Below are 25,328 nucleotides of genomic sequence, written 5' to 3' on the forward strand. Positions count from 1 at the left end.
ATAGGCATGCTGTGAACATTAAATAACATAAGGTGTACAAAATGCATATTACAGCATTTTATAGTCCATAATGATCCTATACTGGAATCATTACATCCAGCAAATACTGTTTTATTGCTCAGTCATCACAGTGAACATTGATCGAATGCTTACTGTGTGCCAGGCTCTGTGTCCAGTGCTTGGTTTGTGTTGTTACATTTTATCTTCCTACTCCTTTGGGCTCGGTATTGTTACCGTCCCTATTTTCTAAGCGAGTAAACTGACCAGACCTTATTCCATCTAGGACTAACCCTCCCAGATGAAACCTCAGAGTAATCGGTCTTCAGGTCACATCACACATTGATTCACTCACCTCATCCATGTTATTGGCTTTTCTCCTTTGAAGCTTCTGGATCTGTCCCTATTTATCTGCAGCCTAGGGGAAATTTTATAATTTCTCTCACTTTCTACCTTTATTGTGTTCTCTGTTCAGGCGAACTTCGAATCAAAATTCTTTTTTTTTTCCTGCTTTTTAACTCCTTTCTCCATTCTTTCAGGCTCTTGGGTGAGTATTATACAGCTGAGTTCATAAAACTATGTGCTGGCCATTTGCTTCTTCAGACTCCGCAACTCACCCTGGCCTTACTGGTGATGACCTCTGCTCCCTCCTATCTGCCCATCACACTCTGACCTTCGGTCTTTTTAAGCTCAGCCTCTGCCTGGTTTACATCTGAATTCTGCAAGAGCTGCCCTTTCCTTCCATTCATCCAGGTGTCCTTCCAAACTCAAGCCAGCATCCTCTTCCCTGAGCACACGGGGGGTTAAAGCAGACAGACATTCCCCCGGTTCATCACCCTGACTCAGTAGGAAACTCATCCCTCAGTCCTCCAGCACCTTCAGAATGTTTCATTTCTACAGTAAGTCTTAGATGGTTACCTGTCCCCTTGTATCCAGTTGTGTGAAGACCTTTCTCCTCTGCTTCTGCCTTTTTCACCTCACTGATACCCCAGCTCTCCCTTGGCTTGGAGAATATATTAAGCATCACATTTTCGACTAGGACCTGGAAGAGACCTCACGGTGGTATTTAGTTTATCCTTGTCACAGAGATAAGATCTTTCTCAAACTCTTCTTGACAACAGTAATCTATGTTTTTCATTAAAAATTTCTTTTAACAAATGTTCGAAGGCATTGTTATAAAGATACATCAAGGAATAAAGGCTGTAGCCCCGGCCCTCATGATATTTGTAATAAATGGAGGAAGACATTGACTACCTCCTTCAGAAAAAGACTGCAGTTTCTCTTTGGGGTGCTTTTAGTGTACAGCGTGACATGGAATCACTGTTGTTTTTGCATAGTCAGTAGAGGCAAATGGATTTATAGCAATATCACCTGAATATTAGTGATTAGCTGCCAGGTGTTAAAAAACATGGAGTTGATTTGCAACTGTTGGTTCTAACTTATTAAGGAGGGGTGACTAGTTATAGAGAATAATGTATAGTATATACTTCTTGATGTCTTGACTGTACTCCCGAAGCTACTCCATGTCTCTAGTTGGTTGTTGGACTTGTGTTTTTCTTTTGTTTATGGGAGGTTAAATAGAGGCAGATGTTGTTAGAAAAAAAGAAGTGGCTGATTTATTCAGGTAGGCTCTAGGAACAAATAAATCAAACTTACATGACTTGATTATATATTATATAAAGTAGGCCCACACCTCTGAGTAGGCTAGAGCAGTTCTTCTTAGACTTCAATGTGTTAATCACCTGGGAATCTAATCAAAATACAGCTCTGGCTTAATAAGTCTGGAGTGGGGCCTGAGATTCTGCATTTCCAGTAAGCTTCCAAGAGGTGCTTTTCCGTTGTTGCAGGGACCACACTTTGAATAGCAGGAGAATGGAGTTTTCTTAATGTTTTGGGTAATCTGCTACTATGAACTACGATGGAAAAAGAAGAATTTTTAAATATTCTTAAGCTACTGATTTTTAAATTTACTTAAGAGAACCCTAGTTATTTATTTATTTATTTATTTACCCCAGCAGGGACTTTGTATTTCTTTTAGAACAATATTGATCAATAACTCTTGCTCATTTTCCCGGAATGAAAAGGGCGGTTTAGAAATGCCTTGAATGTCGAGAATGTATACACGTGTGACGCTCACCGTGCCGTGCCGCGGAGATTGGTACAACATTGTACGTCGACTCTACTTCAGTAAAAAAAAAAAAAAAAGAAGAAGAAGAAATGTCTTGCAGCGCTACGCTCACAGTAGCAGTAGCCACAATAACAGCATCTATTTTCTAGACACTTGGTGGCCTCCATTGCGCTCGGCCTCGGCCATTTGCTGGGTGCAGCCACTCTGGGAGCCTTTGTAGCTGTGCACTTAGCACATGCAACCCCTGTCCCGCCTGGTGTGGGACACACTTAAGCAGACAGTGACAGCACAGTTGCATGGCATATAGAGGCAATCACAGTGTGCTTCAAAAGTTTCAAAAGAAATACACATCTAATACTTTCAAGCGTGCAAAAAGGGTTCGTGTTGGAGAGGCTTCCTACAGAGGGTTTTTTCGTTGGAAGCTCAAAGCAGCTCTGTGATTTGGGGAATCTTATCATCCCCGCCCCCACACATTTTATTAATACATAGGAGGAAACTGTGGCTCAGAGAGTTTCAGGTTCATAGGTGTCATGGGCTAGGAAATGACCGACAGAGCTGGAATCCAGCTGCTCTTCATTCCGGTCTTGTCCCTTGCTTGCCCTGTGCCACACTCCCTCTGCCTCGTGTGACTCCGCAGGTCATCACCCACCTAGCATTGTTTCCTCCTGTACTCGTGTGCCCTTTCTTGTTAATTCTAGGAATTTGCATCTTCTAAACATTAAAATTTTTACTGATTTTTCTTTTGGGAGATGATGACCAGCTTAGACTACTTGGGGAAGAAAGTCCATTCTCACTGGTAGAAATCCTGAGTTCTAAAAAGCTTTAAAAGAAATAAGCCTTTCAAAGAAAGAGGAGGCCTATAGCAATTTTTAGGAAGTTGCTTTAATATATATAGTGATAGTTTGTTGTAAGACTCAATTACTCTTCTTTGTATATAAGTAGACGTTTCTAAGGACTTGGGTTACTTGAAAACTATTGGACTATAAATATTCTATTATTTATTAAAATCTGGTTTACATTTTCTTAAAAAGGAGCTTTTTTAAAAATAAACACCTTTTTTTCCAAATAATTAAAAATTTAGAGTTAGACTTGCTATGTATTTGCTCTCCTGGATAAATTACAAAATGTGCTGTATTCTCAGTATATAAGTTAAAAAATATTCTGTCTTCTCACTTTAAACTCTTCTCCTAAGACGAATTACTGATGGTAATTTTTCTTTAATTTGGTTTAACTCTTCTCTTGGGCTGGAGGAGGATTCAGTGGTTTGATTATCGTCGGTAGCAATGACAGTGCTGACACGTATTGAGCCGTTATTCTGCATCAGACACTCTACATGCAGAGTCTGATTCCTCCCGACGGCCCTGTCATCACCCGAAAGGCCAGCGAGACTAGGTGACTTGCTGGGGCTTATGCAGCTGCTAAATGAGGAAGCTGGGGTTGTCAGCCTGCTGGTCTGACTTGAATGCCCATATCCAGAACCTAGGGAACTCCTCTAGGTCAGGAAGAAAAGGCCTGGAAGACATCGAAGGGCTTGACTCTTAGCGGGAGGGGCTCAGATGATCCCTGACGTAGGACACACCTGCGTGGAGGGTGCAGAGGGAACGGGGTGCAGCGGAAGGAAGGGCTTTGCGGTGTCCACGTGTGCTGGGAACTCTCCCGTTTAACCATCGCCCATCCACCCTGCGAGATGGTTATTATTTCCTCATTAAAAAGAAGAGGAGAGAACAGTTGACTCTCCGTCCGTAGAGTCTGTCGCCCACCCCATGGATTTCAAAACACCGTCCTTTCTTGGTCCTCACAACATCATTTTCTCTTTTCCTTCCTTTCTGGTTGCTTCGCAGCCACGGATCCCACTCTTCCCTTAAGTGTCCCCCAGGGTTCAATCTTTGTTCCTTTTATTCTCTCGTTCTATGCTCTTTCCCTTGTGACCTGAACTTCTGCTGGGGTTCTCATTGCCGGTGACTCCCCTGTGCGTCTGCAGGCCCGGCAGTCACCTGCAGCTCCAGAGCCTACTGGATACCCCCACCTAGGTGTCCCATGAGTGCTTCAAACACAAGCTGCTTAAAAATGCACCCGATCGGACTTCCCTGGTGGCGCAGTGGTTAAGAATCCGCCTGCCAATTCAGGGGACACGGGTTGGAGCCCTGGTCCGGGAAGATGCCACATGCCGCGGAGCAACTAACCCACGCGCCGCAACTACTGAGCCTGCGCTCTAGAGCCCGCGAGCCACAACTACTGAGCCCGCGTGCCACAACTACTGAAGCCCACACGCCTAGAGCCCGTGCTGCACAACAAGAGAAGCCACTGCAGTGAGAAATGAGAAGTCTGTGCACCGCAACGAAGGGTAGCCCCTGCTCGCCGCAACTAGAGAGAAGCCCTCGCGCAGCAACGAAGACCCAGTGCAGCCCAAAATAAATAAATTAATTAATTTTTTAAAAATGCACCTTATCATCTCCTTCCAGATCTGCTCCTCTTCCTTTATGCTCTGTCCTGGATCCATGACTTTACCATCTGTGCCACCAGGCAAGTCAGAAATCTGGGGGTAATCCTGAACTTTTCTTTCACTCTCACCTCTCACGTCCATGTCAACCACGACATCTGTAGATTGTGCCCCTGTGACTTTCATATCTGCCTATCTTTTCCATGACCAGTGCAGCCCCCGAATCCAGGTTTCCCTCATTTCTTGCATTATAGTGGTCTCCAAGGCTGGCTTCCCATCAGCGTCACCAGGGGAACTCTGAGGTCGTAGTGCTGGGCACCCCCCCCACAGAGATGTTGATTCAGTAGACACTGGGGTGAAGCCTAGGAATCTATATTTTTAACAAGCAGATGATCCTTCTGTGGGCAGCCTAGCAACAGACAGATACCTGAGAACCACTGATCCAGCTGGTTTCCCTGCCTTTCCCCTTCAGTCCATCTCCCACTGCCTCCGTCATGATCTGCTAAAAGCCGAATGTGGTCTCCTGTTTCTAACCAATGAAGCATCTCCCCATTATCTACAGGATAAGTTCCAGCGTCTTCAGCATAGTTTGTGAGACTCTCCCAGGTCTGATCTGACCTGTAAATCTCCAGTCATTTCCTGCCATCTTTCCTTGTATATATGCTCTACCTCAGGCCTGCTTAGTTTACAAAATGAGTGCTTTATCTCTTGATTTGGGGCTCTTTATACATATGGTTCTCTCTGCAAGAAAGCCTTCTGCCCTCCCTGTCTGCTTGGCAAGTCCCTCCTCTTTCCTTCAAGGAACAGTTCAGATGTCAGCTCTGGAAGTTGCCCTCGTCGCCTCTCTCCTGTCCCGCCACTGTTCTCAGACTGGCCTCTGACATTGCTGTCATCGTCCTGCAAAGCAATTGATTTTTCATGTCTGTCTCCTCTAATAGCTGAGGAATTCTGAGAGGTCAGGGACCACATAACCTGTTGCAAATCACTTAGCTCAAAAGGGATGGAGGGTCTGACTTGAAAAGCTGTTCTATATACCATGCTGGGTGATTTTAAGATATAAATCAGGTAAAGAATAAAAGACTATTGGTGGACGGTGTTCAAGGGAAGCCCCACTTCAGATGGACCATTTTTCCTCCCATTTTTAAAATAAAGGTATAATTTATGCATGATAAAATGAACTCTTTCCGTGGATCAGTTTGTGAGTTCTGACAAACACATACAGTTGTGTAACCATTCCATGGCCTTTTAACATGGATAAAATTGTGTGATTGCTGACCAGACTAATGTTTGTAAATAAATCAGTCCCACTCGGCATGAGCTTTATGAAACAGTCAAAATGTTCTAAATGGAAGCTATTTCCTGAGAAAGAAGTTAACTCTTAAGGGTCTGGAAGGTTAAGGTAATGTGTCTTAGGAATTCTTATTATTGAAATAAAGTTTCTTGCTCCTAAACTTGACTTGCTATAATATTTAGCTTTAGGTTTACTTAGCATTAAAACTCAGAGAGGGAACTCATTACCAAGGGAGACAGCTTTTCTACTTACAGAAAAAGAGACCTCATGGTTAGAAATGTTCTGAATTTAGGTGTAATTTATTTCCCTAAAGCTCTTCTCACTGGTTCTCTGGCAATAGAGCATAAATCTGATATCTCTTTAGTATTTGATGAGGCCTCCTTTTTTCCAGGCTAGACATCCTCGGTCCTTCCCCAGCATTTAGTGTCATGTCTTCCAAAGCATCACGATCCCCCGACCAGGTCTGCCAGATGCACCACCTGTGAAAGCGTGAGCCTTGGTTTGTTTCTTTCTTGTCCTTCTTTCTGCTAAGGGGACTCTTGTAGGTCCCTCTTGTTTTCTTTCTCCTGAAGGAACATGATGGATAGTCACAATTCTATTTGAAAATTTTCTTTAAACCTATAATTTAGGAAGAAATTGATGGGAGCATTTCTCCCTTAAAATGAGTGGGTGTGGTGACTGAGTGGCCCTGGAAGAGCTGTTGGGCCACAGGAGTCTCTTGGCCTCTCTGAATCTCATTTTTGAGATAAAGGGATCATTTCTAAATCTAAAATTCTACACATCTAATTTAGATCAAGGCTTCCATGCAACATGAAAGGCTTAAAATTGTTAATAAATAGGCTCAAAAATAAGAGCAAAATCATCAAGATATAAAGGCATAGACCTGTTAATAAACATATTAATAATATAAAATATAGAAGGAAGACAATTTAGCAAACAAATCGACTGGAGTCCAATTTATATTTCTACCATATTCATTCCCCCACACCCCCACCAAAAAGAAGAGCTTTTCAAAGGGAGAATTCCCAAGAGTGTTACGTGAAACCCATTTGAATCTTGGTATTCCTTGATGACAGAATTTGACTTCAGTGGTGGCAGGAGGGATAGGGTTTCAACAGAATTTTTCTTTTTTTTTTTCCTAATAAATTCATGGTATGGAATCCCACCCATAACTGTGTAGGAGTAGGGTATTGACAGTGTACCAGAAATATATCTTCTTTTACTCTAATATGTGTAATCTACATTTGGATTCAGTGTAACTCAAATGAATAGAGGATTTAATTTACCTTCAAAAGGTTGTTAAAAAAAATAAACACCAAACTCAGGAGGAGAGGTCAGACGTATGGTTACCAGAGGTGGAAGGTGATGGGACGGGGCATTGGAGGAAGGTGGTCAAAAGGTATAGACTTCTGGTTATGAGATAAGCACTAGGGATTTGGTGTACAACGTGAGGACTGTAGCTAACACCACCGCGTGGTATATAGGAAAGTTGTTAGAGTAAATCCAGGAGTTCTCATCACAAGGAGGAAAAATGTTTTCCTTTTTTTCTTCTTTCTTTTCTTTTTATTTTCTCTATATGAGAAGATGGATGTTAGCTGAACCTATTGTGGTCATCATGTCACAGTCTATGTAAATCAAACCATCATGCTACACACCTTAAGCTTATACAGTGATGATGTATGTCAGTTGTTTCTCAATAAAACTGGAAAAAAGCCAAAAGAAAAAGGTAAGCAAGTGCGCACAGCTTTCTTAGAAGAAAGGCAACATATAAAAAATGTCATTTAAACATTTGTGTTAATGAAAAGCTGGGCAATTCATTATTTTATATAAAATAGTTCATTATTAACATAAAATAGGTAAAGCTTCAGTACTCGTGGTTTTTCTTTACTGTTCTAATCTGCCATCACTTGTTTTTGGTTCAAGACTTGGGGGACTGTTTAGTAATGGTGAATTTTCATATCATTGTTTGATAGTATTGTGACCTACTCAGTCCTTCTTTTTCGTGGAAAAGGGAACATGTAAAAGAAGTGTAGGCTATCTTGTCAGATAGAAATATTAATGCACACAAATTCAGAAAGACACAGATAACTGCAAAGACGTGGAGAAATTTCATGCAAATGTTATCACAGAGTGGAAGTTGCTATTGTACTGTGATTTACGTTGCTGACAATGGTTACAACTTCTGTGATAATCATTGGGGGTGGAATTTTTGAGAGCTCTCTGACCCTTGTAAACTGGAGGGCTAATCTGAGATGGATATGGTGTGAAATGTCGCCTTTTATAGGCTGGGCGTAGGGCTCTGTTAAGTGGTTGTCAAGTGAAGGCGTGACTTGCATTGTTGGGTGTTGTGTTTTTTCCCTGGAGGAAGCAATGTGGTAAAGACATTGAGCCCCATGGAGCACACATTCACTCAGTACTGGGGTGAGGTGCTGTTGACTGACCTAAGGTTAAAGCCGTGAGCCGACGTGGAGGAGGATTGGGAAGAGCTGTGGGGAAGGGTTGCTGGACTCTGAAGAAACCTCGACTATCAGTAACTATACTGTTGGGTTTCACTGAAGGGATAGACAATAAAGGACTAATATGAAAAAAAATGATCTACTCCTCATTTATTCATCAAATAAATGTTCAGGCGCCTCAACAGGCCTGGTAATACAAGAGTGAGGTACCCAGCCCCGGCCTTGAGGGAGATGGCAGTTTAAGGAAGTTTACAGGACTGTGTGATGCCCTGTAAGGGAACACACGTGCAGGGACTCTGGCTGTGAGAAGTGGGTCCCCTGGCCAGCGGAAACTGCCTATTTTCTTAATCCAGTTTTCCTTACCTTCAATTCCATTCTTCCTCCTAAATGTTATTTTAAAAAGTAACAATTTTCAAAAGTTTAAAAAAAAAATCCCAAGGGATCCCCTAGTTTTCTGATACTCAAGGACGGTCCATGATGCTCTTGGCGTAGACTCAGTTGGAACTTCCTAGAAAATGCAGAATCTTCTTAAAAATGAGCTGTACCCTGAGCTGCTGAGTCAGAACCTGCATTGTAACTGTGCCCCCAGGTAATTCTTCTCCTCATTAAAGTTGGAGAAGCACTAATCTAGTTCCCCTTCATCTCTCCATCAGGAGATGAGGACCGATTATGCCCTTAAGGGCCTACCCACAGCTACAGAGCTGGCATTGAAACTCAGCCCGACTATTTACTGATGGAGCCTCCTGTACCTTCTTGGATACGTCTGCTACTCCTTATCTGCTCCCCTCCACCTCTTTACCCTTCTCTTGGCCTCTCTCAGTGTTTCATCTTATCAGACCTGCAGCTTCTTACTCCTGTCTCTTTAAATACCTCTGTTGAGTGAGTTACTCATACTGTGCATCTGAAAGAAGGAGCTTATTTATTTATTCTTGATTTAGGGGAAAGTTTGGCCCCATTTCCCTAGTTTTTTCCTGCTTGCTGCTCAGAACTGCCTTTGAAGTCAAGAGGAATTCTGTGTGTATAAGAGTAAGACATAATCCGTGATGTCAGAAATTAGAGTCTCCTTACAGGTGAATTTATCTTCCTGTCTTTGTTACATAGATTCTCTCATAACAGAGTCCTTTTGCTCTTTGTATCCATGGGAAAAGCAGCATCTGCCCTCTGTCTAGTTTGTGGATGGGGGTGGAGCACCCCGGCAGCTCCTTCCCTAGTGACCTGAAGTAGAGCCAAGCTTTAGGATTTAGGGGGTTTGTATTCGTGTGTTTTTTTTCCCTATAATATAGAAAAATAAAGATCTAAGTCGAGGAATACCCCATGTTTCAGGTTGGCTTTTGGCATAGAAAGATACGGTCACAGAAGAATAATACGACAACAGTAAAGAAAAGGGAACAACCACTGGTAAGACCATAGTGGCACAGTGCCTTCAACAAAAATCAGCCCCCCATCTTTTAAGTCACTCCCTCCTTGTAAGAGGATTACTCTCTCTCCTGTCTTTTAAGTACTTTAGTTTATTTTTAATTCTGGAATATGTTTTGATTTGAATGACAGAACCATAATTTCCATGAATAGATAGAGAGTAGGCCTCCTCTGTAAGCAATAAAGTAAAATCAGTTTTTCTGGGTTTTTTGTTGTTGTTGTTGTTGTTTTCGTATGTGTTTTTTTTCAAGTCACTATCCCACCCTTCTAACAACTCTTATTTTATAGAAACCATGGTTATTGTGTCACGCCCCAACTTTGGAAGCTATGTGATTAAGTATTTTTGTATTTGTGTTTCATGTCATGTATCTTATTTTCTGTTGGCAGCATATAGAAACAGACTAATTTATTTTTAGGTAAAGTATTTTGAAAGACAGTTAACTTATCCAGAGCTATTTTGCATATATAGTTTTAGTAAAACTGACAGTTTAAATAAGGGGACATTGTAATGAGCAATTAAGTTAAATCCATTTAGGCTAGGTTTTAGGAGATGGCTGAAAGATAAATTTTTTTTTTTACTTTTAAAAAAATATATTATTTTCCTCAAAATAGAACATAGAAATGTCTTGCATTACCAAGAATAAGCTAGACATTAGATTCACAACCTTTAAAATGCTGTTTAGCTTTTAGAAATATAAAAATTAACTTCAGTGTCCTTTTGTAATGTAAATTTTTGTCAACCTCATATTTTATCATCATGCTTCTCTTAGAAATGTTTTGCATTACCAAGAATAAACTAGACATTAGATTCACAACCTTTAAAATGCTGTTTAGCTTTTAGAAATATAAAAATTCATTGTCTTTTTGTAATGTAAATTTTTGTCAACCTCATATTTCATCATCATTTTTCTCTTAGAAATGTTTTATTTGTGGCAAAATTCTATTATAAATTTGATGTAGGGTTGCATATTTGAATTTAAAAACAGTTGATTCATTTAAAATGAAATAACATGTTACATTTTATATATATATACACACACACACATATGTAAGGTAAATGATTTATAGCTTTAGAGAAAAGTACTTAAGTTGGTTATATTCATGGGAAAAAAGGTAGACTCATGTTCTCAAGGAAAAACAAAAATGTCTTGAATATGTGGTTGCTGTTTAAATAAGTTACAGGAATGTAATGATCTCTAACTTAATCCTCAACTTAATACACATATAACTGTACTCTTGTCTTCAGTATCCAGAAATATTCCGGGGAACGGCTTCCATGCTCCAGACCTCTTCAGTTTACTAAGTTTTTCCTGCCTTCGGCATAGGATGGAGCAGCTTCCAAACTGTGCTAATAAATTTCAGATGTTTAATATGAAAGTCAGGTTTCTCCCTAAAGTATTTATTTTCTGTCTATGAAACCTTTGATTAACTTTTCATCCCAAGCCTCTTCTGTATTTTCAATGAGCTTTGTTTCTTCTTTCTGTTCTCGAGGTTCTCTGTAAAACATATAATGTGTGCCTTATGTAATGAAACTTCATTTTCAAAAGGTACTCCCAGGAATTGGTCTCGTTTCTTTGGTTTTTACGTCATGTATTTTTTTTTTTTTTTTTTTTTTTTAAATTTATTTATTTATTTATTTATGGCTGTGTTGGGTCTTTGTTTCTGCACGAGGGCTCTGTCTAGTTGTGGCAAGCGGGGGCCACTCTTCATCGCGGTGCGCGGGCCTCTCACTATCGCGGCCTCTCCCATTGCGGAGCACAGGCTCCAGATGCGCAGGCTCAGTAGTCGTGGCTCACGGGCCCAGCCGCTCTGCGGCATGTGGGATCTTCCCAGACCAGGGCTCGAACCCGTGTCCCCTGCATTGGCAGGCAGATTCTCAACCACTGCGCCACCAGGGAAGCCCCGTACGTCATGTATTTTTGTTGGGCCTCTAAGAATCTGTATTTGGTCAAATTAGGAAAACTAAATTGAAACATTATGCTTCCTAATAAGTTCATTTTATAGAACATTTATTGTATAAGGAATTTTATGTTCTCTTTGTAGATAAACGTGTGGAAAATTGGCCTCTGATGCAGTCCCCATTGCCTACGCTTTGTATAAGTACCCTTTACCTCCTGTTCGTGTGGCTGGGTCCAAAATGGATGAAGGACCGAGAACCTTTCCAGATGCGTTTAGCGCTCATTATGTATAATTTCGGGATGGTTTTGCTCAACCTTTTTATCTTCAGAGAGGTAGGTTTACTAAAGTTCACTTTATAATTCCCCAGGTCTATTGCAAATTAAAAAATGAGAATGTGTAAAACTATCATTGTAATGTTGTGCCCTAAGATAAATGTTAGCTACTCTAAGGGTAAATTTTATGTTATTGACAGTTTTCATTTTTGGATAACAAAAATATGAAACATATATAAAGTTTAAGACAGTTGTTTAAAGTGGGATTTTGAAGCAGACAGACTGGATTCTAAAATAACCCTTACTAGCTTTTCTGACACTGGAAGTTATTTAACTTTTTTGAGATTCATTTTCCCCATCTGTAAGATGGGCATAATACCTAACTTCTAGGGTATCAGAGGTAAGTGAGATAATTTTTACATAGTGTTTGGAACACATTAAGCACTCAGTAAATAGTTGTAGCTGTATGTTTATAATTCTTACTCAGCAGTTTCAGGTTTGGTAGCTGATGAAAATATGCAGATGTGAAATACCGATCTCAAGTTTAAAGCCTGTTACATGGTGTCATTGTATTTTAGGTTGGACGTGAAGTGAGTTAACTGTTACACAGCTGTTGCTATTAGCCACTGTCCACCTTTCTGGGCAGCAGCAAATCCTCCGTGGCGTTTTGAAAGGAAACCCTAAAGGCTAGATCGGCACAGCCGTTTCTTAGGTTGTAAGAGCAAAAGGAATTTGTTTTCCAAGAGCCTCTTCATTAACGTTCTGTGTGAACCCAGAGCACTGGACTGGTGATGCTAGGAAAAAGAATAGTATCTCCTTTTTTATTTTTTTTATTTTTAAAATTTTATTGATTTGTTTATTTTTGGCTGTGTTGGGTCTTCGTTTCTGTGCGAGGGCTTTTCTCTAGTTGCGGCAAGCAGGGGCCACTCTTGATCGCGGTGCGCGGGCCTCTCACTATCGCGGCCTCTCTTGCTGCGGAGCACAGGCTCCAGACGCGCAGGCTCAGTAATTGTGGCTCACGGGCCCAGTTGCTGCGTGTTGTGGGATCTTCCCAGACCAGGGCTCGAACCTGTGTCCCCTGCATTGGCAGGCAGACTCTCAACCACTGTGCCACCAGGGAAGCCCCAGTATCTCCTTTTAAAAACCTTTCTTTAATTGACAACTTAACCTACAGAAGCTCAACTTCATAAAAAACTTTAACTTATTTGGATACTTGACCCAACTTGTTAGATGCAACCCACTCTGGTTCAAGAGTAGAAATCCATGCAACTCTTGCTGCATGGTGAATCACAGTTTTTCTTAATATTATGAGGAAGATAGTCTCTGTCTCAGTCCAAATGTCACGTCATTTTAAATTTAGATTTCAATTTTAAAATAAATTGACAGATAGTAAATTTTAGAAATTCCAACATATTAAATGCTTAATGCATTGAAAAATTTTAAGACAGTATTGCTTCTAAAAATATTTTGGAAGTTTGCATATTGTAGGTAGTGCTTATAAATGCTGTGTCTACTAAAACTTTACTCCAAATATTATTCCCTTTTTCCAGTTACTCATGGGATCATATAATGCAGGATATAGCTATATTTGCCAGAGTGTGGATTATTCGGATAACGTTCACGAAGTCAGGGTAAGTACCTTAAAAACACTGTTAATCAGTAGAAGTTGGTTTAATATTGTAGTCCCTAGTCTGTGAAAAACATTCTTCAGTATAGTCGTAAAAGTGTACTGGATTGTTTTGAGTCAATAAAGCTATGTTTTTTTTTTTTAAAAGTACATAATTGAAAATCTGTTTTCATCCCTCCAGTATCTTCTCTCATTTGGTGATGTGAGAGTGAAGGTGTGTGGGATTACTAAAATGCAGTACTCAAAAAAATAAAAAAAGAAGTTCTATGTTTAGTATAAAGATGATATTTTAGACTTTTGTTTTTTGGGTCAAGAATAGAAACTCTTAAAGAAAGTTGAATTCATTTGTTAAGAAAGTCTGAGGAGAACGAACGTCTTATAAGCTATGTAATGTTTAGTAAATTAAGCATAGCACAACTTGTATAGGTATAAACTCAGTTTTTATCACATTTGCAGAAAAGTAGACTAGTGATATAATGTTATCATATTTTACTTTGCAGTCACCTACATCAGTAAAATTACCATTTTACTCAAGTCGAAGAAACAGTAAATTATCTTGTTTCGATAACTATTTATTGAACTCCTCTTGTGTACTATGGTTCATATTGAACATTACATATACATGAAACATTTATATAGCATATATAACATATGTTATATGTATGTGTGTGTTTTATGTTACATGTAATATATGTAAATATAATTTGTAGTAGCTGCCCTTGGAAAAAAGTAGCTCTTTAGCATTGGGGTTGGACAATATAAGTAGCAGTATTCATCAAGACCCAACACCAAATTGCTTTAATGTAGTTATCATTTTATGTCTCTGTCTTCATTTCCCTATTAGGAGATATAACGTGCCGATGAAAGAAAAATCACCCCTTTTGGTTGTCATGTTGGTTTTATTCATTCAGCAAATGTGTATTGAACATCTGCTGTATGCAGATAGTGTGAGGGGCCCTGGGGACCCAGGTGGAAAGGCAGACAGGATCCCTGCCTTTGTGGAGCTGACATTCTAGCAAAGAGGCAGACACTAGTCATGTAAACAAATGGTTAACAAGAACTTAAGACCCGTGATGCGACTGAGAGAGAATGAGAGGAGCCCCTTTATATAGATTTCTTGGCTACGGTAACCTTGCTAGAGAACCGTCCCCCTGGGTGGAGCGCTGACTCTGGTCTTGCTCAGGTCGGGGAAGGGAAAGGGAAAAGCGCTGGACTTGCTTGCTGTGAGGAGTGAACTTAGGTAAACCCCTTGGACGAAACAACATGCTAACATTTTGGGGATAAAGTTTTAAAAATACCACTCTGGTCATTGTGAGCCTACCATCCTGGCATGCGTAAACGGTCAGTTCTTTAAAAATTGAGCTATTGTGAGAACTGAAATCAAGTAGGAGAAAGGACCAGAGTGGCAGCAGATTGCATTTGAAAATTTCCTGGCTCTCTCCTCCTCTCTAATATGAGATGTGGCAGAATAAGTGTTTTACCCAAAGACTCATTTTTGTATCCATTGTTATGTAGCTAAGAAGGATCTCTTCACTTTGATGTAGCTATTCAGTTTACAAACTAAAGAGAAGGATTATTTATTACTATTCATGAGTTGTGGCTAATTTAGAGGCCCAGATGGGGGGAGAAACAAGACATTATCTCTTCCCTTCTAGATAAAGTTTGCTGCACCAAAATGTTATACTTTAAAGTACTAACATAATAGTGAATATTAAATATAGTGTTGCTGTGAGAAATTCCCTATTTCAAGCCTATTTTCAAACAACTTTATCATTTTCAACAATAGTATCACTCAAGCAAATTCAGTAAATAATTCTCAGTTTGTAGATACAATACTATTTTTCTTTGGCCTTTCTCTTTCTTCCTTGCCTACACTTTAAAATTGTAATTTTGTTTTTCAAAAGCAAAAAGCCAAACCCAGACAAACAAAAACCCATGGCATCCAACAGGTGCAGGTATAAAATGAGGAAGGTCTCTATCCTCTATCAGCTCCGAAACGCCTAAGCCTGGCTGTGAGTGAATCTGCCAAACCCCTGACACACAGAGGCGTATGAACAGATTTCAGTTATGTACCGCTGCCTTTGGTATTTGTGCATAGGACACATGTCATAGAAAATACTTGGCATAAAAAAGATGAATTTAGGTTACTATTTTAGTAGGATTCTTGGAAAATATTTTGAAACATATATACAGAGGTCACCTCTCACTGGGTCCTTGGATCTTTAATCTCAGCATGTAATGTAATCTTTCTGCACCATCTGGTGTCTTAATTAGAGCCCAGGAAAAGAAAAGACTTATTTATGTAAGCAGGATTATATTTATGACCTAAGAAATATTTGTTGTGTGTGTTTGTTTGTTGCAATTTATCATTTTAAAGATTTTACTGCCTAATAAAAACTACTGTGATTAAGTATTTTGTTGCATATGTTAAAGTGAGAGAGAGAGACAGACACTCACAGAGCCCGGTTGATACCCAAGCACACTTTCAAGAATCTCTGAGGTATGATATAGGCTAGGCATGAACAAGTGAAATACCTTTACAAAGTAAATACCTCAGTTTCTCTGCCATGTTGAAAATCATAGCAATGTGCAAGTGTTTACAGCTCTGCATTCAGCAGTTGGGTACCGGTGACATCCAGCTATGGAACAGACTGAAAATTTTCTCTGAATTGTTGGCACCGTGTAGATATAGATTTGGACTCTTTCTTTCCCATTATTTTCCCTGTGAATAGATGCCTAGGTTTCACACCCACTTAGACAGAAATGATTCTATGCCGCCTACATTTTGTGCAGTGAAGATTGTTGAGGACTTAGAATGTGTAGAAAACCATGTGATAGTGTCATTCTGGTGTTAGTAAAATGCTTTTTTCCCTTTCTTTCTACAGATAGCTGCCGCTCTGTGGTGGTACTTTATTTCTAAAGGCATTGAGTATTTGGACACAGTGTTTTTTATCCTGAGGAAGAAGAACAACCAAGTCTCCTTCCTTCACGTATATCATCACTGTACAATGTTTACATTGTGGTGGATTGGAATTAAGTGGGTCGCAGGGGGACAGGGTAAGCATTTTCAGGGACGTATCCCCAGGTAGTAAATTATGTAAATATGTAAGATGGAAAGTAGTGAGAATTTGACTTGGTCTATAATTTAATTTACTTTCATGGTTAATTATTTCTGTGTTAATTTCACTTTAAAGAAACTTGAAGAAAGTAGAGCTTTCGCTTTTTATCTGTGACGACTTTCACACCTAAAGATTTGCCCCAGAGATAAGCATAAACGAAACCCAAACATAGCAAGTTATATTCTGATAGGGAGCAGTTCTCGTGGTTCTGATCCAGAGGATACCAAGATGCAGCTTCTCAGTCTGAAGGCTTTGTCTCCTGTCCAAGCCCAAAGCCCACTCCTGCTCTCAGATAGGCCCAAATGCACCTGTTGGTTCTTACTCAAAGGGAATTGTGTGTAGCCTTCTCAGTGTTGAAGAGAATCTGAATTCACAGTTTGGCCAAGATCTGCCCCCAGCTTTTCAGATGCCTGTACATTGGAGATGATTCACATCACTGAGCTGTAAACAGACCATTCCTCTGATGGGGACCCAGGGTACAAGTCAGTATATATAATAGTACAGTTCACCTTGCTACCTTCCATTGAAAACTATTTAGAAAACTGAGAAATAAGTACTATTTTGTTGTAGCTGTGTATATCAGCACATGTAAAGGCAATAATGAAACATTTACAAATCTGCTTAAACAATTATATGTACCATGACTTTTTTTCCCCAAGAGTCATAGAGTGCAAAGTAATACTGGCAATAGTTCTGTATTGGGGCCTACTTAAGCCACTGGAATACCCTCATTTGAAAACTTGCCACTTTGAAAGTCCTTTGCATTTAAAGGATACCCCTTTTTATTTATATGGTAAAAGCCTGAGTCTAAACTTTAAAAATACTTGGCATGATCTGAAGAGAAGGCTTTTCCATTAGAACTATTTTACAACTTTTATTCCTCATCTGTACTCAAGATTAAATGTTGGAAAATAATGTAGATTCATTTATTTTATGTCCAAATCGTTTATCACCTAATACAGGTTTCTGTATCTTGTAAATACCTCTGTTTTTCTAAAGCATTTTTCGGAGCCCAGCTGAATTCCTTCATCCATGTGATTATGTACTCATACTACGGGTTAACTGCCTTTGGCCCATGGATTCAGAAGTATCTTTGGTGGAAACAATACCTGACCATGCTGCAGCTGGTGAGTTAAATGCTTCTAAAGTTTTTTCTGGTGAAACTCTGAGAATGTTTGAATCTAATTAATTGTAAAGTGCTGAGTCATTTTCGGCAATTTTCTGTTACCAAGTCGACTTTCTCTGTGCTCCAGCTATAGGAGTTGAGACTGTTTGGTTCTGAGCTACCTGTTCATAGACCTAGTGGTCATGGCCACTCGTTTTTTAAATGTCCTTAAAAGACCAGACTCAGCTCTTGTCTAAGAGAAATATCCTTTAAACATATCTGTGAAATGGATGAGTAAAGACCTAAGCACACCACAAAGTACACAGACTCATTTATGATTAGAAAAATAATCTAACTTCTTTCTTAGGCTTTTTTTTTTTTCAACTTGAAATGTTACTACTGCCTCTCTTCATCTTGCCCTTACATAAATTTTCTGTTGTCTATTCCATTTTTCCATCCTTGTGAACAGATCCCATACGTTTAGAATATGGAAGTTGTAGGAAAGGCACAGAGCCAAGGAAAGGGTGGGGTAAAGGAAGGGGCGAAGGGGGACTTCCCTGGCGGTCCAGCAGTTAAGGCTCCGTGCTTCCACTACAGGGGACGTGAGTTCCATCCCTGGTTGGGGAACTAAGATCCTGCATGCCTCGTGGCACGGCCAAAAAATTAAAAATTAATTAAATTAAATTCAAAAAAAGGAAGGGACCAAGGACCAGAGAACTCTTAATTCCCCGACACACAGTCCTTAGAGAGCAGAGCTCGGTATTCTCAAATGCTAGTCTTCAGAGCAGGCAGTTCTCAGCACCTACCCCCAGTAGGACTTCTTGTAGCATCTGGGTGCGTCAGTGCAACCTTCCAAGCTAAGCACTAGCCCAGTAACCAAACTGGAAATCCAAAACCAACCTGGTAGCTATCCTTAAGCCTTGGAATTTATTATAATTTGCCTTAATCATAGCGTGTACACAGTTTTATCAGTGGAATCACATTTGGAAACATTATTCATCTCTGCTTTAAGTTCCTAAACAAAAGGCTAACCAAACAGGAAGCACAACCTTTGGGAAATGCTGGGTGTGCAGGATTCATCTGTAAGTAAAATGCTGCAGGAACCTTCCTCCAGTTTTTGTGTAAGCCGTTTATATAGCTTGTGTAATTCGTTTCTCTCAGTAATTAGTAGATGGTCCCAAGAAAATGAGGAGGTGACAAAACTCATGTGAACTCTCCATCTCTGCTTTGCTGGAGCCGCACCTGACTGTCCTTTAGCGATGCCACCCCTCACACTCACCCTTCTTCCGTGATGCACGTCCTAAAAACCATTGTGAAATCAAAAGTTCTTAAAGTCTGGATTTTGCCATGGAAAACTCTTAAAGTTTTTCAGTCTGATAGAAATTTGGGACTTACATGGGATAAATTTTAAAACTAATATTTAATATAGTAATTAATATCGATAATGCTGTCCTTTAAAGAGAAACCACAATTGCCCTTTCCAAACAGGATGTTAATTTCGTGAAGGGTAGTGTATTTCCAATCGAGAAGTTCTCACAACAGTTAATCGTGTATGTTAATCTTGTAAAAAGCTGACCCTTGTTAGTACCATGGAATTCATAATTCTTATGTTGAGAACCATTCACTCTTTTTACACTTATTCTCAAATATCTACAAAATTTTACCAAAAAATCTTAGTCTTTAAAGGCTTGTGTCCCTTCAAATGCATATTTACCTGTCTGCTATTCTGTAAGAAACAAGTAATGAACCATTTTGTTAAGCTCATTTTTAGAAGTGTATGTACCGGCTTGCTGACAACTTTGTGGAAAGAAATCAGTCTAAAATATGGGAGGAAAACAAAAGTTGAAGAGCCGATAGCACCATTACTTTACTCTCTTAGGCCATTGATATTCCCTCTCATTAGGTAAAATTATTCAACACTATCCAAAAAATAATTCCTTGAGCCCAGACACCAGGCCAAGGGCTCGGGAATCATGGAGACCAATGCAGAGCCCCGCCCTCGGTTGTACACGAGTGGAGAGGTGGACAGTCCAGAAGTCAGCAGATGGAAAAGACATAATTCCTACGAAACAAAAAAAACCCACACAAAACAAAACCCTTCGGTTAAAGGGATGGAGGTACCCTCTGGGTGGAGGTGCCTGGGTCTTAGCAGGAAGCCCTAGCTGAGGACATGTCCTTTGAGCAGCAGCCTGAGCGAGGGGGAACCAGAGAACTCTTAAGCCTTGGTTGGACCGTGGGGCGACAGCGTGGGCCTGTCTTAGCTGCACGGGAGACGCTGAGGTCGCGACGAGCTGCTTGCTGCCCACGGTGAATGTACCCGCGCTGTTTTGTTTTTCAGGTTCAGTTCCACGTGACCATTGGGCACACAGCGCTGTCCCTTTACACCGATTGCCCCTTCCCCAAATGGATGCACTGGGCTCTCATTGCCTACGCGGTCAGCTTCATATGCCTCTTCCTCAACTTCTACGTTCGGACGTACCAAGAGCCTGAGAAGGCAAGAACTGGAAAAACAGCTGCCAACGGTGTTTCAGCAAACGGTGTGAACAAATCAGAAAGCCACCCAGTGGTAGACAATGGAAAAAAGCAGAAAAATGGAAAAGCAAAAGGAGAGTAAAGTGAACCGGGCCTCACCTGGTGTCGACAGCGAGGAAGCTCTCTCTTCATAAAAGATTTCAGGGAAACCAGAAGTAAATGAGGGTTTGGGGATGGGGAGAAAAAGACAAACGCGCTCTATGTATTAGTAACCTTTAGATTGAGTAAAGTGTTAAATACAACACCCGGATGTTTTATTTATGAAGTTTTTATTTCAAACACTTTTTTTTTTATTAGCCTTGATGTTGTCAGACCAAAGCAATCATCACGTGACTTTGGAGGCCCCTCCCCCCTGTTCATATTCGTGTGTACATTGTATGAGAGTTTTCATGTCTCTTCATTCTTCAGACTGATAATCACAAAAACATGGTCTTTATGCATTTTTTTTTTTTTTTTGGCTGAATTGCTCCTTACCTACTGATGAAAATCAGTTACCTTCCATCTTCTGGTCCCAAACTGGAAATGCAGATACTTTAAAACGTGCACATTTGAATTCATTTTGCTGACTGGAGTGGTCAAATCTCTCCACCTCTAGTCTGAAGATACCCTTTTGGTTGGAATTAAATTTTTAAAATCTGATGATCTCTGTAGACTCTTAGAGGCTTGATGTTGATGGTGTTGGTGAAAATAAGAATTACAGTAAACTCCTGCCCGGCGAGTCAAAGGTCACCGTGACCTGCAGCACAAATCACTGTGGGAAACAATTTTTGTGATGAAAAGGCAGCCTTTCAATACTCCTGTTACTACCAGATATATATTATAAAAATTAAGATTATTGTCTGGAACATGAAACAACTCATGTCTCTATTAGTAACATCATAAAGTACTTATATTTATGTGCTGTTAGAAGAGGGTATGTTGATTTTTATCAGGCTTTCCTTGTTTTGATTTGTGGCTGTTACTGATTTTTCATATGTGGAAATATACCTACCTCTTCTGTTGGAAAGAACATGTAAAATTAAATAAATTTTAATTAAAAAATCAAGGAGTCCTCTAACGTAGATTTTAATATTAACTTTCAAATTCACTAACACTGTTTTGTGTTTTTTTTTTACAAGTAGTGTCCAGCAAGCTTTTCTGTGAAACTATCCTTCTCTTTTAAAGTGTTTAATTTTGGAGTGATATTTTTCTTGTGACAAAGTTGCAAGATCTTATTTGTAACTAGATATGAAGTGTAAACCCATTTTGGTGCAATATTCTTGACTCCTTGGTGCTAAAGATCATTAAATTCAGTGCTTGATTGTTACAAAGTGTTAATTGCTAAGACATAAAATGAACACAAAAGGGAGAGTAGCCAGAATCAGAAAATTAAATTTGCTATTTACAAATGAAGTGTTTCATGTAATATAAAAAAACAACTGGAAATTCACTAGGAAAGAACTTGCACTGTGTCTTATTACATAGGTTAAATTGCTGGTGGGTATTGCACAGGGATCATTAGAGAAAATGTGACCAAAAAAAAAAAAAAAAAAAGGCATGAATATTTTTAAGTATAAGTATCTTTAACATGTCAAAACTGCATGTGCAGGATGTAATGCTGTTTGTGCAGAGTATTTCAGAATATCTTGTAAGCTAGAAAATATTTATTGTGCATTAAAATTACACACTTCTTTCCCCCAAGGCATGCAGACATGAGAATTACAGAAAATTTGCAACGCATATAATAGTTTGGTCTAAGAGGACTCAACACTTTTGCTTTTGCTGCTCAGTGTGTAATGACTAGAGATTTGTAAATCTTTGTGAACATTCTGTACTGGTTCCCCAGAGCTATTCATTCCCTGCTACCTGATTTCAGCACAATAAATATACTACTGCTGTGGGAAAAATGATTTTTTTTTTTTTTTGGTTAATCAGTTTATTATAATGTAAATTACCTGCTAGATATTTATTTGATTCAGTTGTTAGTATTCTAAATTCTTCCCTGCTGCCAGTTTCTAATGAAGAAAAGAAATGAAACTAGAACTTGGGTATCAACAATTTCTGGTAAAAAGCTTATTTTTTTATGGTAGCATATTTTTACTTTAAAACTTAGTTGTCTTTGGAAGAACTTTTTGATCCAGACATAAAACATATCATTTTCTTCTGAATTCTTTACATTTGTCACTTCAAATGTAAGCTTTTTTCTTTTTAAACTTTTTATTTTATATCGGAGTAGAGTTGATTAACAATGTGTTAGTTTCAGGTGTACAACACAGTGATTCAATGATACATATACGTGTATCTATTCTTTTTCAAATTCTTTTCCCATTTAGGTTGTTACATAATATTGAGCAGAGTTCCCTGTGCTGTACAGTAGGTCTTTGTTGGTTGTCCATTTTAAATATAGCAGTGTGTACATGTTAACATTTTTAATGCTGTGCTTTTTTTTTGTTCCAAAACTAAGTTGGGGAGCCCTCCTGTTCTGATATTTAAACCCTTCGATCCTTACTATACTTCAAGTTTCTTTACCAAAGATGATTTTAAGATGTGATAAATGTAGCCTTTTCTGGTAGCCTTCATAATTTCTCTATCACCCCGCTAAATATGCATGCCTCATAAGTAAAAATCAGTGAAGGAGGATTGCATCCTCTTTTTGGTAAAACTTTGTCACTAACTAAAGAAACGTTTTCTTATTGTAGAAAATAGGGAACTTACGAAATATTCGCATTGACTAGAAATAGCTGAGGCATGTTAGCAGTGCGTTTTCCAATAGAATCGACAACTGTGGCTCTGCCTTTTTCCCTTTTCTGTGTTACTCTTGGCTCCGTTCTGCTGGTGGATGTTGCCTGGTGACTAGTTTCAGTTTTAGCATTATTAATTTAGTCATTCTCTTCTTCTCTCTTTCCACACAGACTCTGAGGCATTCAAAATTTTTTCCATATGGATTATTATATTCACATTTCAGAACATGGAATCTAGCAATGCTTTGTTATTTATCAGGAATATTTTAATTTACAGGCTTGCTCCATATAGGGGTACCCTGTCAATAAGAAAGAGAACCTAGAGATGGAGGTGATTTCTGCTGCTGTATCCATTTCATAATATAATTCAGGCATTATATATTGACCGTTGGGGCATCGCTTTTGAATCCCACCTTCCTAAGAATGTGACGGCACACTGAGCTGTTCGCAGTCTCTCGGCTCTTTCCTTGTTATAGCCTTAATCTCAGCCAGCCCTACCTGTAGCACTGTCCTTACTGAGAAAAAGATGACTACAGATGTACAGGACGTAAGTGGCATGCTCCGTACAGTACTCGGTGACCCAGACTTGGGATCCTGCTGGATGGTAAATAGGGTCACAGAGCTGAGGGGCACCGAGATGCTGAGCTAGCTAGCTGCATGGGCGCCCAGCGTCTGAGCAGTAAACGCAAAACCTGCGTAGTGAGATTGGTCACCTGCGACTCCGCATGCAAGCAATTTTGACAGGTAACCTTGGAAAGCAAGTCCTTAACAGTGTATTTTAGAATCCATCCTTAATCTTAGGTGTTTTAGACAGAGGACCGCTGAACCAGAAGAATCATTGTGAAAAGGGAGAGATGTAGGAACATTTCTCTTGTCTCAAAACGCTACAAGTCACACAAGTATTTTTCAAGTCGGTGTTCCTGATATAAATGACAGAGGGAAGGCACGGCCATGAATTGAAAGGCACAGCTTTTTTTTTTTTTTTTTAAGTTTTTAAAATAGGAGGATGTAACATAAATCTACATTCCTGAAGGGGACTCAGAGGTCTGAATTAAAGGTTATAATTGATATACAGAACAAATACCAGATGAAGACTGAGGTTTTGGAATATATCACTAAAAGAGCACTGTGACATATTAAGAGATGGTAATAGCTGTGTTTAAATGGTGATTAATTACCAGGAATTTTAGGTGGGCAAGGGATGATCTGAATTATCTCTTGGTGTTCTTTTAGACTTATAGGTCTAAGTTTTGCTGTATCCTTTGAGAAATTAAACATTTTTCTACCTGTTAAAAAAAAAAAAGCCCAGAACTTAGGTCTCCGTTTTTCTGTCTTTTTCATTTTACCACATAAGGACATGTTTACATGTCCACATGTGAACACATTTTCCTCCCCACCTTTATGCCTGGTCTTAAATTGAAAATTCAACTAGAATTTTTTTATTTTCCCCATTCTCATAGGTAAGGTTTTCCCAGTGAAAGTGACGTTAAAGCAATTATCTCCTTTAAGAATAAATGCATGCTGAAACAAATCACTTGGTATCTCTCTACCTAATTAAAATAATCTAATGCCGCTTTCAGAAGGTCATGTTGTAATTGAACATCTGCACAAAGAATATGTCCCAGTTAAAAGCCACTGTAAGACTAAAAACTCTTGGAAGTTTTAAATAATACAGCCATCTCTAAAAAGATAGTGTCTTGAAATTATTGGATATCCCACTTTAAATACAAGACTGTGGGCTGCAAAGAGTATCTGTCAGCCCACAGGAGTGTTCCGTATCCTCTGGCAGTCTCCACGTATCCCTGAATCCCTTTTCTGCAATTTTAGAGAAGCCGGTTAGGTGGTTCCTTTCCTCAGTTTAAGTTTTTTTTCTTTGAATTTGCCACGAGGAGAAAGGAAAGCATCCAGTTGAGATTCCTTCTTTGTCTTCCCTGATGCATCAAGTTTAAACTGAGTTTCTCCTCCCTGTGAGAAAGCTATCCTAAGAACCAGTCTTTCAAGAATAATGATTACCAAGCTATTTGGTAATGAGAGGGTGGGTTGCTTATGAGTCTTGCACAGTATTATGTAAGTGACATCCACACCTCGCCTTTGAATATGACTTGTGTTCTGATTTCACTAATAAATCTGGGAATCAAATACAACTTTAAAATTTTTCTAAGCAGGTTATACACACACACACACACACACACACACACACACACATATGGGGAGAGAGGGTTTATCAACTGTACACATACAGTTGGATTTCAAATATTTTCTGAGTTCAGTTCTCATAGTGAAAATTTAATAAAAATGTTACATGGTCACATCAAAGCTATATTTA

At 39.3% G+C, this 25,328-nt stretch overlaps 1 protein-coding gene across 1 annotated transcript in view; it reads left to right on the forward strand.

Annotated features, from left to right (window-relative positions):
- Window positions 1-21,287, forward strand: part of ELOVL4 (ELOVL fatty acid elongase 4) — a 31,609-nt gene extending 10,322 nt beyond the window's left edge. Inside the window, exons 2-6 of the mRNA XM_059942092.1 lie at window positions 11,772-11,959; window positions 13,450-13,530; window positions 16,412-16,583; window positions 17,645-17,772; window positions 20,089-21,287. Of these exons, the coding sequence (XP_059798075.1) occupies window positions 11,772-11,959; window positions 13,450-13,530; window positions 16,412-16,583; window positions 17,645-17,772; window positions 20,089-20,364 (845 nt within the window). The 3' untranslated portion in view covers window positions 20,365-21,287. The remainder of the gene's footprint in view (window positions 1-11,771; window positions 11,960-13,449; window positions 13,531-16,411; window positions 16,584-17,644; window positions 17,773-20,088) is intronic.
- The last annotated feature ends 4,041 nt before the right edge of the window (window positions 21,288-25,328 follow it).

Source organism: Balaenoptera ricei, chromosome 12 (genome assembly GCF_028023285.1).
Source record: "Balaenoptera ricei isolate mBalRic1 chromosome 12, mBalRic1.hap2, whole genome shotgun sequence".
In the NCBI taxonomy this organism is placed as follows: Eukaryota; Metazoa; Chordata; class Mammalia; order Artiodactyla; family Balaenopteridae; genus Balaenoptera; species Balaenoptera ricei.